Source organism: Rhinatrema bivittatum, chromosome 4, assembly GCF_901001135.1.
Source record: "Rhinatrema bivittatum chromosome 4, aRhiBiv1.1, whole genome shotgun sequence".
NCBI lineage: Eukaryota > Metazoa > Chordata > Amphibia > Gymnophiona > Rhinatrematidae > Rhinatrema > Rhinatrema bivittatum.
In genome coordinates this window covers 462,452,520-462,467,471 of record NC_042618.1, presented here as the reverse complement: position 1 = coordinate 462,467,471, position 14,952 = coordinate 462,452,520, and the positions used below count along the sequence as shown (strand labels likewise).

At 38.6% G+C, this 14,952-nt stretch overlaps 1 protein-coding gene across 1 annotated transcript in view; it reads right to left on the bottom strand.

The window, feature by feature from the left end:
- Window positions 1-378: 378 nt before the first annotated feature.
- Window positions 379-14,952, bottom strand: part of OSBPL8 (oxysterol binding protein like 8) — a 370,739-nt gene continuing 356,165 nt past the window's right edge. Inside the window, exons 20-23 of the mRNA XM_029597145.1 lie at window positions 12,251-12,353; window positions 11,751-11,853; window positions 9,599-9,704; window positions 379-6,113 (exon numbers count right to left, since the gene is read on the bottom strand). Coding sequence (XP_029453005.1) covers window positions 5,987-6,113; window positions 9,599-9,704; window positions 11,751-11,853; window positions 12,251-12,353 — 439 coding nt within the window. The 3' untranslated portion in view covers window positions 379-5,986. The remainder of the gene's footprint in view (window positions 6,114-9,598; window positions 9,705-11,750; window positions 11,854-12,250; window positions 12,354-14,952) is intronic.

Below are 14,952 nucleotides of genomic sequence, written 5' to 3'. Positions count from 1 at the left end.
GTTGCCCACTCTAAAAGTAGTTGGCCTAATCATGACATTGATATAGGAATTATCTAATTCCTGGATTAATGACAATGATGTGAAGTTTCTTGGCTGCATCAGGTTTTGGTTGTAGTGATTTAGACAGTAAAACAAACATTTGCCTTTGGTTGCTTTAACTTTGACATGGGATACTGAAGAGCTGAAGGCACACCAGACCCATATAAGGGAAATTAAGTTAGCGCTAGCTTTTTTCCTCTGTCTTCATCTGCTGGCTTTGGGGCTGGGGGCGGGGATATAACCCACTTGGGTCTGGCCTGGTCAGGTAGGAATAAAGGAAAGGAAGTTAGCAGGCAAGTTTAAATTTTCACCATTTAGAAATTCCAGACCCAAAAAAGGCATGCTGATCATAATCTCTTTATTCTAATGGGTAATTATACAAAATTGGCGACCAGTGGTAGTGCTTTAATTCACAAATATCCACTTAACAAGATGGTGAATGTAGATGAACATTAATCAGACATGACAGTCATAACTTTCCATTCGTCTAACCACATTTACAATTTACTGTCAGACTGAACGAAAAATGAGAGCTCTCTTTAAAAAAATTTGTGCAATTGTGGAATGCTGTTTTACATAGGAGCAGAAGCAAAACATACAAAAAGAATAATGGAACATTTCCTTTATAAATATTTTAGAAAAGACATTTACTTATGTCATGGATGCTGCTCTTCATTATAATGGAACACTGGTCTTGTTTGGGTGCTTTTATAAACAGTCCATTTTAATTTTAACATAACAGTACAAAACCAAGCAATGTGTTAAAATAAATGTGAATAAAAAATAAGCTAATTTACACAAGGCTCTTGGATATTAGGAAACCTGCCAAATTTAGGACAGCTAAAGAAATACTTCAGCGATATTCCATTTTAGAGAGACTTTTTCATATTTGGTCAAAAGAAAAATAGAACACAAACTCCTTAAATTGTATTTTTGCTGAACTCATGCTACCAATCCAAAAACTGTAAGTTAATAAAATCTCTTCTTAAAATTTCTTCTTCTGTCAGATAATTCTTTGTTTCTTTTCTGAATGCACAATGAAGTTACAATTCTGTGTTTGCGAGGTCACGGTTTGTTGCTATGGCTATATCTATAATCTTACAAAGCGCGATCACTTCACTGTGTGTACATTTAGAAAAATAAATATACAAAACCATAAATCGATAACTAGAGCTTCTGAAAACTAGAGGCATGAAAGTAAATTGAAGAAAATCAAATTCTGGACTAAGAGAGAACATTCCTTTTCAAAACACGTAATATACGACTGCACATTAAATATATCAATTTGTGTATATGGCACAATGCAAATAACCACTTTATACATATCCAAATAAATCCATAAAAAGGCACTAACAATATTCAGCCCTACTGTATCATCTGTCAGGTTCATTTCAGTGATGTTCAATGTGCAAAGAAAAGACCTGACATGCAATTATTGGACAAGCTCTTATAAAAGTACAGTATTTTTCATATATATATTGTAAATAAAAAAACCAAATCTTATTGTAAGCTAAGAAAGCTAGTTCTTATACGGTTTGAGAAGTAAATCAATAACTGAATTCAGTTCAGTATTCGCAGTCATGACACAAATGCAAGTTTTTATCTTTAAGCCGTTCCTTTCGCCATTAGTGGGTCTCCAAAGCAGAGGGGGAAAAAAAAGAACATTAATATTTTCCCATAAAGTCACACATGCTGCTCCAGTTTTGCTGATAGATCTGCTGCCAGAATCAACTCTGGCACACACTTTTGTTTTAGAAAAGGAACAAAGAAAAAAAATGCTTTTAATCTTCTTCTCTACCCTCTGTCCTCTCTCTTGAAGGGGAAAATGAATTGGCTTATGAGAAAAGGCCCAACTGAAAGCCACTTTTAAACTGAGGCGTGCAATGGGTGGGTGCTACTTTATGGATTTCAGATCACTCTGCCTAAGCAGGCACCTGACTATGATAAGGTATTCTAATGCTGAGGAAGGGTTCCCTAAAACAGTCCTGCCAGCTCCAGAAAGACACACGTGGACTTTCCTATTCCACGCTTTGTAGGAACCTGATCTTCAGAGAGCTGGCCCAACAGCACAAATGTCTTACTACTGGAGACTCACAAGAGATTCTTGTACCAAGGGCACTGTGAGCTGACTTAAAGGCAAGTCTCTGTCAATGTTTAATATGAAATCTAGCATACTGTACCTTTACAAGTAATGCAAGTCAGTAGAAAACAGACTGTCATGATACACAAGACATCCATTAGATATTGCTTTAACTATACTTTTCAGATATTTCACAACATTTTTTTTCTAACATTTGCACCTAGTGGCTAATCAAAGACCTGGAGTGCATTCAGAAAACATATGGCAACAATCTGTCAATAATTGTGAATATATTTGCTTCTGTACAAGGAAAAAAAATGTTAAATGAGAAGACAGGTATTCTGACCTATGTGATATAACTAGCTTCCTCTCAGACATCTCAAAATGTACAGTTTTATTAATGTAGAGAACTATACCTAAAGTACATGTAATGATTACATGTTAAGATACTCTATGAATTAAGAACAGGCTTGATAAATTGGGGATTTTAACAACCATATTCTAAAATTAAGCAATAAATTATTTTATACTAACACAAGCAACATCACACAAAGGAAAACAGAACTTTGTTTTAAATATGTGCCTTGTGTATGAATGTAACAGAACAGTCCTATATGAAAAGATCTGCTGCTTATATTTATCAAAGCTTTCTTGAAGATTGGGTACAGAATTTAAACCTTCCAAACACCAAGGGCCTTTCTAAGTGGCTCCACCTGTCAGGAGCATACTGAAGATGTGGACTTTGCAGTGACTGTGCTTTAGAGTTAACCTATCAAATGAAGGTCCATTTCAGGTCCTCTGTTTTGTCATTTTACAGTTAATACTTAAAAACGCAAAGATAAAAGTCATTTTTTTATATCCAATTAAAACTGATCTAATTCAATACTTTAATGACATAAAGCAAACATTTCCATGTGTAAATACCTCAAGCTACTTTAAGCTAATATTAAGACAGGTAAGTGTATTGCTGAAATAAAATATTAATGGAACCATAGTTCTCCTAGATTCACTGAATATTTTCAGCCATATTTTACAACCACCAACTTAATATATATAAATTAAGGTAGTCTTTATTCTCACAGAAATGATATAAGAAGGTGGGCCATATAATTCCAGGAAAATACACTCTCTATCAAGTTTATGCCATGGGTTAAAGGAATTATTTTAAAAGAAAAGGTTTAATTACTAATGAATCATAATCATGCCCCTCACAAGCATCAGAACTATGGATAACCTGATTAATTAGAGGTTCTCTGTTTAGGTACACATTGAGATACAATCCTTAATCAGCCCATGGAAAGATAGCAAAGTCACCTCTCCAGGTAAGAAAGCGCCCCCTGCCACCCCTAGAAGGGATCTTCTGCTGGTATAGAATATATAATATATGGAAGGCCATACCCACTGCTTAAACTGTTAATTGTTAGTTCTTAGAGCACTACATAGCCTTGGCTGCTTCAGGAGTACATACCTGCTCATCGGCTGCACTCTGATGATCAATCTTTGCCAGTTCCTTCTGTTAAACAACGTCTATGATCTTTCTCAGAACTTGTGGGATGCACTGCCAGTGGAACTTAGACAGGAAAGATGGCGATGGCTGTTTCTTTCTGCAGGCTTTTGGCTAGGTTTCTAAGTTGAATAACATTAGTTGGGACTAGCTGTGTTCTTATTGTTGTTATTTTAACATGTTTTTAGATTTTTCTGTCTGCCATGATGTTTGACTGCTTGCTGTTATAGTATGATGGGATGGGTCTTGTTTTTGTATATTTTATGTATTTATGCTGATTGCATTTATTGTAACCTGCCAGGAACAAGGCATTTGAATTGGCAGGATATAAAGAGTTGCAAATAAAACTAAAAAGAAGTGAACTAAGGATTATTCAAGTTTTTGAAAGCGAATGGGCTTTAGACACACTGTGGGGCTTTGTGTGTGATAATTTGGTGTATTTTATAGGTAAGATTTTAATTTTAGTATGGGATAGGATCTGGGATGATTTTTAAACAGTGTGATTAATTGCTTATTACAGAAAAAGAAGGAAAACTAAATTCCTCCTCGATGAAAGTACTGATGGCCACAATCAGTTTTAATAATATTTTATGACTGAAATCATGCTGTTTCACATCTGGTCCTGAAAATATACTTTTAGGTAACAATGAATTGTGTGAGAGTTTCATGCTTTGCTGCAAATGTTTAACATGAAATTATAGCATGACAATTCTTAAATCAAAGCCATTCACACAAAAAAGCAAGCTGTATTGTTGGGCTATAATTAGGATGAGCATATAGCTAGCTCCATGTCCAAGGGAACAAGCTAAGCCAGTCCTGGTTTTGCCCACTGCATGCATGGAAACATAGTTCTGATTTTCTTATTGAGTTCCCTAAGCAAAGCAGGACTACACCTCCCTGCATGCAATAGGTAAAATTAGGACTTACTCAGTTTGTCCCTCCTGACATGGTGCTATCTGGTCACCCTAACTATAATGTACGATGAACATGTATCATCACGAAGCTACTTAAATATTTCTAATACTGCATCACCTACAATACAAGCAACAGATTTTAAAGATAATATATTTAATATGGGCTCAAATCAAACATTACAACAGACACAGAAAAGACCAAACTAAACTACTTAAGTGGCCTTTTCTGGCCAATAAAATGTGTCAAAGGTTTGAATTGAGCCCAAAAGGTTTTAGCATCAACAGTAGCAGTTCATTTTTACTAAAGATTTTTCAGCTACTCACAAGTTCCCCAGTTAACTCTCACATTATTTACTGCCACATTTTTATTAGAAAACAGATGAGGAAGGATTGCTTGCTTGACTCAGAGATGCTCTTACCTTTCTTGCTGGCTTCCTGTGAGGGAGCTGCTTTTCATTCAAGTAGCTCCCACAAAGATACAATTGTGATGCTGAGGTATGAGCAAAAACAAAACCTGGAAGCTATCCCTTTTTAAGACAAAGACACTTTTTGGTTTAAAACATTACTGTTTTTCTACCACATACTAAAAATACCCCTACTATCCTGCAATCAATGGGAAAGGAAGATTCTTCCCCGCTATGTCCACTCCACAAGCTCTGCAATGAAAAGCTGCTTGAAGTACCTATGAGCCTGCTCGCGCCCTGTTGGGCATGCTAGGCTGGAAGGTCACACACATTATGGCTTACACAACCTTCACAGTATACATATTTTGAAGGCTGCATGTTTTATAGGTCGAAGATATACTTGTTCTCAAAATAAAGCAGTTCATTTGAAGTTGATGCATTACACAAATAAAATAGTTAAATTTCCTACATACACGCTCCAGTTGGGTAAGAAATATTTCACGACAGGAACAGTGTGTGTGATACAAACATTTGGATGTGCAAAACGTTGCATGTAAACTCACAAGGCAAAGTAATGGCTGTACAATGCATTATGGTTTTATAGCTAACTTGTTCTTCTCACTGTCATTCTGGTAGACTGCTGGCCTTGTTGGCGACCACGTGTCAGGATCTTCATTTCTCCTCTCCCAGTGGGGGTGACTTGTTCTCTCGCCTGCATCCTCTTATTTGAGTTTCTTTATGCTGTAATTTGAGTAATATTGATCATAGTGTACACACATTGTTTTATGTATTTGCTGAGCTTGCCATGCCATATCAGTAATATTTTACATAGACATAAGGAAAAGGGGGTACTAATTTTCACTTCAACAGCTTGCAAACTGAGCAGATCTTGATCCATATAAGCACAAAGATATGTCAAACAAAAAAGCCTCTGGCAGTAACAAAAATGTTTTGTTTTTACATAATATTGCATTATTAAAGATTCAATCTGCTGAGCAATGGGTCCAGTCCCAATCTGATCTTGCTGGTTACTGTAGCCATCCATTTACTTGCACAGATAGTTGGCGAAGATCAGTAGCACAATGAAGATGAAAAGGACACAATAGTCTCTGTTTTGCAAGACATGGCTTTCTGTATATGATACTGAACGATTTCGAAGAATTATTATGTTCCTAGATAAAAAAAATAAAGGGATATATCTGGTTAAACTTCTTTCCAACTAATTCATGCTTTCCACAAACCATTCTCTTTTGACACAGCCAGCACATGATATGAAATGGGACTGGCTTTTAGAGCAGGGCTTCATCGTTCATACCCACAGCATGGAGAACCTTGGGTTTTTGTGATGAAGCTTTTCTAATCCACTTCAAAAGCAAAATCTGTGGGGCTTCTTTGTTGGGGTATGTGAAAATAATTTCCCATGTAAATTTATCACAGGTTAGCTTAATGTGAGCACCTGGCTTCAAAATATTAATCCTGATCTTTCCACCCCTTATCCTAAGCACTGGGGTTGTCTCAATGATTACACAACTTTGGAAACCAAATTGTATCATCAGTACCAACATGGAGCCAAACGTTCATCTTACAATTTGCAGCGCCTCATTTACACAAACAATATCATAACGACTGACATAAGCTCTTAAAGACAAGAGTCCATAATGCATCTGATGAAACGGACCTTTGTCCTTGAAAGCTTGTGTCAGTCTTTAAGGCTATTACAGACTAACTACCCCTTGAAGATTTTATCATTTGCCCACTCCTTTGACATCTTTTTTTTTTTTTTTTTTTTTAACAGGCGGAGGCTGCTGAGAATTTTATTCATATTCCATGAAGTTATACTTTGAGCTCCAAGAGGAGATGAATTTCTCTTCCTTTGCTGGATCATGTTGATGGCACCCGCACTATCACAGATATCACTTTTAAAATTTCAAATGCAAGTGGAATCCACTACTCCCACATAGCAGTCATTATCATAGGAGATCTCACATATGAAGGCCATTGAACAATGGCAGAGATGAAAAGCCAATCCACTGAAGCATCTCATGGAAATCCTAACAATTTAGATTTATATACACTTAAGACAAAGCATGGTATAACAGCGGTTCAAATACGTCCTTATCAAACAGATATGACTATACTGTTTATTACTTGCATACTAAATAGCCTCTGATACAGAAACAGGGTCAGTGCTAGAATTTTGCTGCCTTGTGCGAATTACTATGCTGCCCTCTCTCGTTCATTTATTGTCTGTCCTGAGCCCACCCAAAAAAAAAGCCCAGCTCCCTCCAGTGAAACAAACTTTAAAAACTATCACCCCCCACCCGGAACCTATGGCTGGTGCAAGGGTATTAGGTGCCCTACACAAACCTTATACCTTGCATAACACCCCCGCCCCCAACCTGCTCCACACACACAGTTAAGAGTTATGCATTTATAACATCTTACATGATAAATATCAAAGTACAGTATTCTGAGGTAAAATATCACTTACTGCTGTGATGCCAACCAGAAATCCTGCAAAAACACACTTGGAACCCATATGGTATTAGGCCTATTGTAATGTGTGTTGTGTGTTGGCTTGACTCTCTGAAAGCCCTAAAACACTTCCTATTAGGAGAATGCCTCACCTCAGTCACACATGCAGAACATAAACAGACCCTCACCAAATACAGAATAGAGCAACCATAAAGTAGAAATACAAACACACAGACAAAAACTGAACTGGAAACCGCAAGAAGCCAGACACTCTATGCAGTGCAACAATGAGAAAAAAAGAACCATCACCATTCCTTAAACTTCAAATAATAAAATCAAGAAATAAAATAAATACATAATCATAATACAAAAAATGTATTTCAAAAAAAGGTAATGAATAAAAGATGAAATAATTAAAAACTCATACACAAGTTTTTTTAAATGTCCCAAACACCAATAAAATATTTCAAAACAGTAGACCCATTAAATAATACCCAAAAAATAAAGCTAAAAATGATTTTAAAAATTCATGCTCTCCATACCCAGAAACTTTGGATTTCCAGTCACCCTGAAATTGTCATGGATTAGTTGAAATGGGATATATATATACACACTCACACACACACACACACACAAAAGCTCATACAAACCCCCAGGCGTCTCCAGCTCTTCTTTGGTTGGGATCTGCCTGCAGCCTTGGGCCCTCCTCTTCATTTCAGCTGCTGGCAGGTTGGGATCCGCCTGCAGCTCCATATACACAGACAACCCACCCCCCTCCCGGGCAGTTCACATTCTCTCTCTCACACACAACCCAGACATGCTCCCATTCACACCCACACCCTCCAGGCAGGCTCCCAGTCACATCCACTTAAATCCCAGGCAGGCTCCCATTCTCACATACATAACCCCCACTCCCTGCCCATCCCTGGAAGGCTCTCATACACACACACATATGCCAGGCAGGCTCTTATTCACACACATCCACACATCCATCCCAGGTAGACTCCCAATTCATACACAAGCATACATCCCATACACCTCCACTCATCCCAGGCAGGCTCCCATTCATGGCAGCCTCCTATTCACACACACACTCATCCCAGGCAGCCTTGCATTCACACCCCCCCGCCCCCAAATCCAGGTAGCCTCCCATTCACACACACACACACGAATCATTCCTCCTCTGCTGCTGCTGTCACTGCCAGCCTGTGCCACCTTCTTTGGGAAATCAGCCGTTCTGCAGCTCCTCCTGCCTGCTGGACCTGCAGTAATTCAACACTTGCGATGCTAGCACTTTCTATATTCTCATCTCATGCACCGCGAGATGAAAATATAGGAAATGCTAGTACCGCGAGTGTTGAATTACCGCAGGGCCAATACATGAGGAGGAGCTGCAGGACGGGTTTCATCTTCTTCTCTAGCCTCCTGTTTCTTCCACCACTGGTGGATGGGCGCCACCGGCGGCTGCACAGACCTCCTGCTTCTTTCTGTGGATCGGGTCCACTAGCAATAGCACGGGCCCCCCTCCTGCTCTCAACGCCACCCTCCCGGGTGTGCTGCCCTGTCCAATTGCATGGTTTGCACACCTGGTGGTGCTGGGCCTATGTAGAAATTTTTTTTTTTATCTTGTGCTTAGCAACTTTCTCCTGTTCCTTTGGTTTTAAAGCTCAATTGGAACCCAACTCGCTTAGGCTACCATGGCATAAGCCTTTATTTGAAACTAACCAGGAATTTTCCTCCTTCTAATTCCCTATGTCCCCTCTCATCTAGCACAATCATTTCAGCTACAGTCCTCTGGGTGACAGACAGGGACTATGGCTACCTCAGAACCTGGGAAAAGTGTACCTGATTCAATCTAGAGGTGCGGGGAAGGAGATCTTTATTCTCCAATTATCACTGGATAGATTTATACACAGTTTAATAACTGTATAAAGTGAAAGTGGGTTTTTAATTCAGGAGTCATGGCCCTTAACCAGGTTGTCCAACCAGTGTGTTATACTTTTATAAGCCTTATATAACCAATCTGTCAAGGGCCACAAAAGCAGAAGTAACAGCATTTATGCCAGTTCATTTTCATTATATCTACTATGTAAATATTAGGAAACATTTACTGTATTTAGAATAAAACAATGAACAAAATAAACTTAACATTAACCACATCTATTTTATAATTACATTCTACCTGTTAATTTCTTCTTGTGTTTGTTTTATATATTCAATGGCAGCTTGAAGTTCACCAAGATCTATCCCTTTCTTCCTTATTCTTGTACTATGCGTTGTAATTTGTGCTACAAAAATATTCAGAAGAAATGTAATATATTAAAACAGAGAGAACTGCAACCCCAGCAACTGACTGCTAGTATGCGTATATTCTTGCAAGGACTTTTAAGAATTTTATAACCATTTTTTTGTCAGTTGGACTTAAATCTATACTACCTCTAATTCATTTCTATCTCATTAGATAGCGTGCTAATGAAAGTGGTTAGGTTGTCATCCATGCACCTCTGGTGATCATACCATGCAAACTAAGCTTTCCTGCAGGTTGAGGATTAAAAAAAATAAAAAACTCCTTGAAGACTAAAAATTTAAAGTGCCCTCCTTCTGGCAGTTGGACACACTCCAGCATTAAAGCTATCGGGTGTCCTGTCTCCCATGTTGTGTCTACCTGAATCCTAGTTGCTCTAGATAGGAGACCAAAACATCAGTATTCTAGTAGCCAAATCGCAAAGCTAATCCCAGCAGAGTAGCACAGACACTGATGTTAATTAAACACTGTGAACCAATAAAAATATATATTCCGCATGGTTGCCAGGCGTCTCATATTTTGTATAAGTTTCCACATTGCAAACTCTCCTGCATGGGCTCAGAAAAGTCTTGCAAGATCAGGAAACCTGGTATTTGTGATAAAAGTGAAGGGATTCTGCATGGACAGATTGCAGCATGCAGGAGAATATGTATGGCTTTGCCAAGGTGGAGGAAATGTAGGAGTAGCATGAAAAGAAGGAAAACTATGAAGGGACCAGAGGAGGGGAGAAAGTATGAAACTACTTGCCTCCATATACAACGCATCCAAACCTGGTTTGACTTTACACACCCTAGCCTTCACCTCAATCTCCCTTTATCCTCACACCTCCAGCAAATTTGGCAACTTTGTGGCATGTTTTATAAATTATATGGCAGAATGTAATTGTAAGATTGTATGTTATGGCAAATAAAATTCTATTATACACATTATAGAACATTTTTAGCATGCACACAGTAAAAATCACATGCCCACTAAAAAGTCACTTAACATGAATGTACTAAATTTTGTATGTACATGTTACAGGTTAGTGTGTTGGCTCTGCTGGCATGCTACCATCTGTCCAAGACAAGTGTAAAATTTTAGACATTAGCAGGCGTCCGTGCAGGTGAGCGTATCGTTATTCCTGTACTCACTTAAATCTAATTACTTTGTGACGTTCTTGCACTACTTTTAGCAGATTCCTGCTAATGTTGCTGGAGACCTATTTAAAGTTCACATTAACGTCTTATTTCATAGCACATTTTTTTGTATGCTAAATGGCTTCTGTGTGTACTCCCCCCAAATATACTGTATAAGTAAAAATGGCCCTCATTCAGTAATGATTTAAAGGGAATACAGAGGCAAGATTCTAGATGTAAGGTAGGTGTGTGTGTGCGTGAGAGAGAGAGAGAGACAGACAAAGTAAGAGATAAAAAAAGAGATGAAGGAAAATTAAAGGTCAGTGGTACCAAACATATGCTTTTCAGAATATCACAGGAAGAACTTTAAACTATCACCTCAAAGCATCCAGGAGACCTATCAACAATATCTCTGTTCTCTCAAAGAAGGAAAAGTATTTGCGTTTCAGTATTGCTCATTCTATTTTGATTTCATGTCATAGAAAATGTTACTTGCCCGATAATTATCCAAACAGCCACACATCTCTACCTTTATAGAATGTAGTAGTAAAGCTACATTTCAGATTTTATCTTTTTAAAGACATGTTTTTTGGTTAGTATTTGGATATAAGCAAGAGTCTTAACTATCTTTTACTCATACTACTGGCCAGACACACCAGCATATTTATGCACAATTTGATTTAGGCCACTTCTAGTGAGATTTTTCTGTCAGTTCTTTGCTTTATGGTTGCAGTGGCTCTTCTGTCTCTTGCTAAGGAGGACAAAGTCTAGAACGCTGCTAGAGATAGAAAACAGAAATAAAGTAAGCAATTACAGAAAAAAGAAACAAGAAAAGCTCCAAAAAACATAGCGCCTTTGGCTAGTCAAATTGAGCCAAGTGCGAAGTTCTATTTCACTGATGATCAGTGTACCTTCACTCCCAGATGAGTCCTGGTTATCGAGCTCCACAGAAGAAAAGCCATGTTCTGATATCTTTGGCTGACCGCTTATGTGCTTTAGTTTTGGACCATAAACCTGAAATTCAAACATTTAGGACAACCTTTAAGATAATAACTGAAAGAAGAGAATAAAATCCATATCTATGTATTAGAACTGACTTTGGAATATCAAAGATCAATGTTTCTTTTTAACAAAAATAGTATCAAAGATTACTCAGACAAGGAGGGAATAGTTCTTTCAGTTAAAGAAACCTACATTCAAGGTGGTTTTTTTTTTTGTTTTTTTTTTACCAGTTATATGCTGTAGCTTCCATCTCCTGTGCTGATGCCTGCCAAAATGCCCAGCTCTAAATGCTTAGCTCTAAATGCTCGGCTTTGCACATTCATTGCCATCTATCAGCTGATATGCTCAGGTGTTTCTTCCGATTAGTTTAAAAAGGTGTGTGCATAGTAACTCTCCTGACATTACTTACACTACTAGAACATATCATTGGCGTCCGATGTCTCACTTTTGTCTGGATGACACCGTCGTGTTCAAACTGTATCAAATCATTCAATGGATCCCATGGCCTGGTGCTAAAGGTTACCAATAGAAGGAAGGGATATTACACCACTCAAACTGCATCACGTTTCTTACAGGACTGTTTTATCATAAGCTGAGACAGTAGGACATTCTTTAATCTAAACACAAACTACCTGGTGAGGCAGATTTCTCAGCACAAGAGCTCGGAGCAGATACCAGAATGTCCATTTTCTAACACAGAGAAATTTAATTTAATTATCTATAAACCGCCTTTATAAGTCAAATGGTCCAACCAAAGCGGTGGACATAAACAAAACATTGGCATGCAACATACAGCATAAAACCATCATACAAAATAATCTTTAAATACCCTCCCCATACATTTCAATCATCCCACACCCATAACCATCCCCTGCTCTCTTAACTCTCACCTTAAATTGGTTGTCAGGAAAGAAACTATTGTAAAAACTGTTCTAACACACCAGAACAAAAAATGTATAGTAAGCCCTAATGACCTATATTAACTGCGCAACATGTTAGAAGATTAGTTGCTAGTTAGATTTGGTGTATTCCATACATCTAGATAATTGAGATACTATTTCTGTTGACTCTTGGTAACAGATAGCTCCAGAGCTAGTGCAAGGATATTAGGCATCCTGGACAAACTGTCAGCTGTGCACTGTCACTCCTCAAGCTGAAAGATAAGTACCAGTGCTGACTGCATTTGCCAACAGTTCTACTATTAAGTTCTGAGCTCATCAGGCCAGACTTTGGGGTTCAGAGACCTGACAGTTAATTTCAACTTTGTACTAATGAGAGGACCCCTGTATCTGGAACCGTACTACTTGGTCCAGTGGGTCAGACTTTGGGGTTTGGCAGCCTGCTGGATAGGGATTGGCGGGGGGCGGGGGGTAAGGCATAGGGGAGAATTGTTCAGGCCAGCCACGGGAAGTTTAACACCTGCTTTTGAGCAGGCATTACATTTCCTGTGGTAGTAAGACGTATTAGATGGGTTCCCTGCTGGTGCACCTCTTTGCACTGCAGGGTTATAGCTAGTTAGGCTATTACTCTGCAATTTGCATGCACCTGTGCCAAACCAACCAAGAGTTTTTGCATGGGTTTTTTTGGCACTAAAAGCAAGACTACGGGAAAACCTGCGCAATAACGCACACAAAAACCTGCAGATGGTTTACTGCGGCTTATTACATCGGCTACTTAGAAACTGCATACTAAAAAACTCAAATCATCATTATAACCCTGGCATGCATCACTGTCGCACACACAACTACAATACACTCACATCTCTACTTGACATACAACCTAGATTCATCCCACTCTCACCTTTCAGTCTGTCGCGAAGATAGGAGAACATCTGACATGCAGATAATTCCAACACAGTTATCCAGAAACACATCTCCACATAAACTTAGAAACAAACACTTCACACACATACTCACCATCAATTCTACCAACGAACCAATTCCAAAGCAAACCTACATTTCCACTAGTTTTCCATCGATAAGCAGGCTGAATTAGTCATTACATGTGGGTGATGTCATCCAGTGGCACTGAACTGACTCATCTCTCCAAGCTAGTTTCTTCAGTCATTTTTTGTCTGAGGTGAAAAAGCCCCACATATTCTGAACTGCAAAAGAGGCTTATTTCTTTCTTTCTTTTCTTTATCATTGTTCTGTAATAAGTATTACAAGAAACTAACTCAGCCACATCATAAAACCTCTCAACTGTCTCATACGACCTAGTCTGTTGGGTAGTACTGATTGCCAAACATACCTTGTCTAACTGGCTGAATGCATTCATCACTGCTGTACCTTACCAGGACTGCAAGTCACAGACTCTGAAGGCTCATCAAGCAAGAACCACGGCTGCTCAAGAGGTACCCATTGAAGGTATTTAGAAAGCTGCAACTTGATCTTCAGTTCATACCTTTACGCCCCACTACTGTCTTGATAGCCTCTCGAAGGAGGACAGTAAATTTGGACAAGCAGTTTTGTAAAAATCAGTTCTCGCTGTAGTCTACCCTCCACAGTTGGGGCTATGCTGCTTACTAAGTAAACACAGTCCTCAGCTTGGGACTCCCAAATATGTAATGGCTAATTCAGCCTGCATATCAATGGAAAAAGTTTGCTTACTGTAAATGGGGTTTTCCATACAGAGCAGGGTGAATTAGCTATGGAATACTCGTCCACCTCCCTGGAGTGTCTACTACATAGCTAGAAATAACTGATAAAGACTGAGGAGGCTCACAAGGCAACTTCTGCACATTCTCAGCTTGGAGAGATGAATCCATTCAGTGCCACCGGATGACACTCACATGTAATGGCTAATTTCATTCTCCTGTCTTTGGAAAACACCATTTAGATTAAGCAAACTTGCTTTACCACATTAATGCCCTTGTTCCTCTTGTCCAGAGATGGCCAACTCTGGTCCTTGAGAATCAAAAACAGGCAGGTTATCAAAATATCAACAATGAATATGCTTGAAATAGATTTGCATGTACTGCCTCCATTGTGTGCAAATTTATCTAATACATATTCACTGTGGTTATCCCCTGCCTATTTTTGGCTTTCAAGGACTGGAGTTGGCAATCCTGCTTTAGTCATTTTTGACATTTTTCCCCCCACTAATACTCCA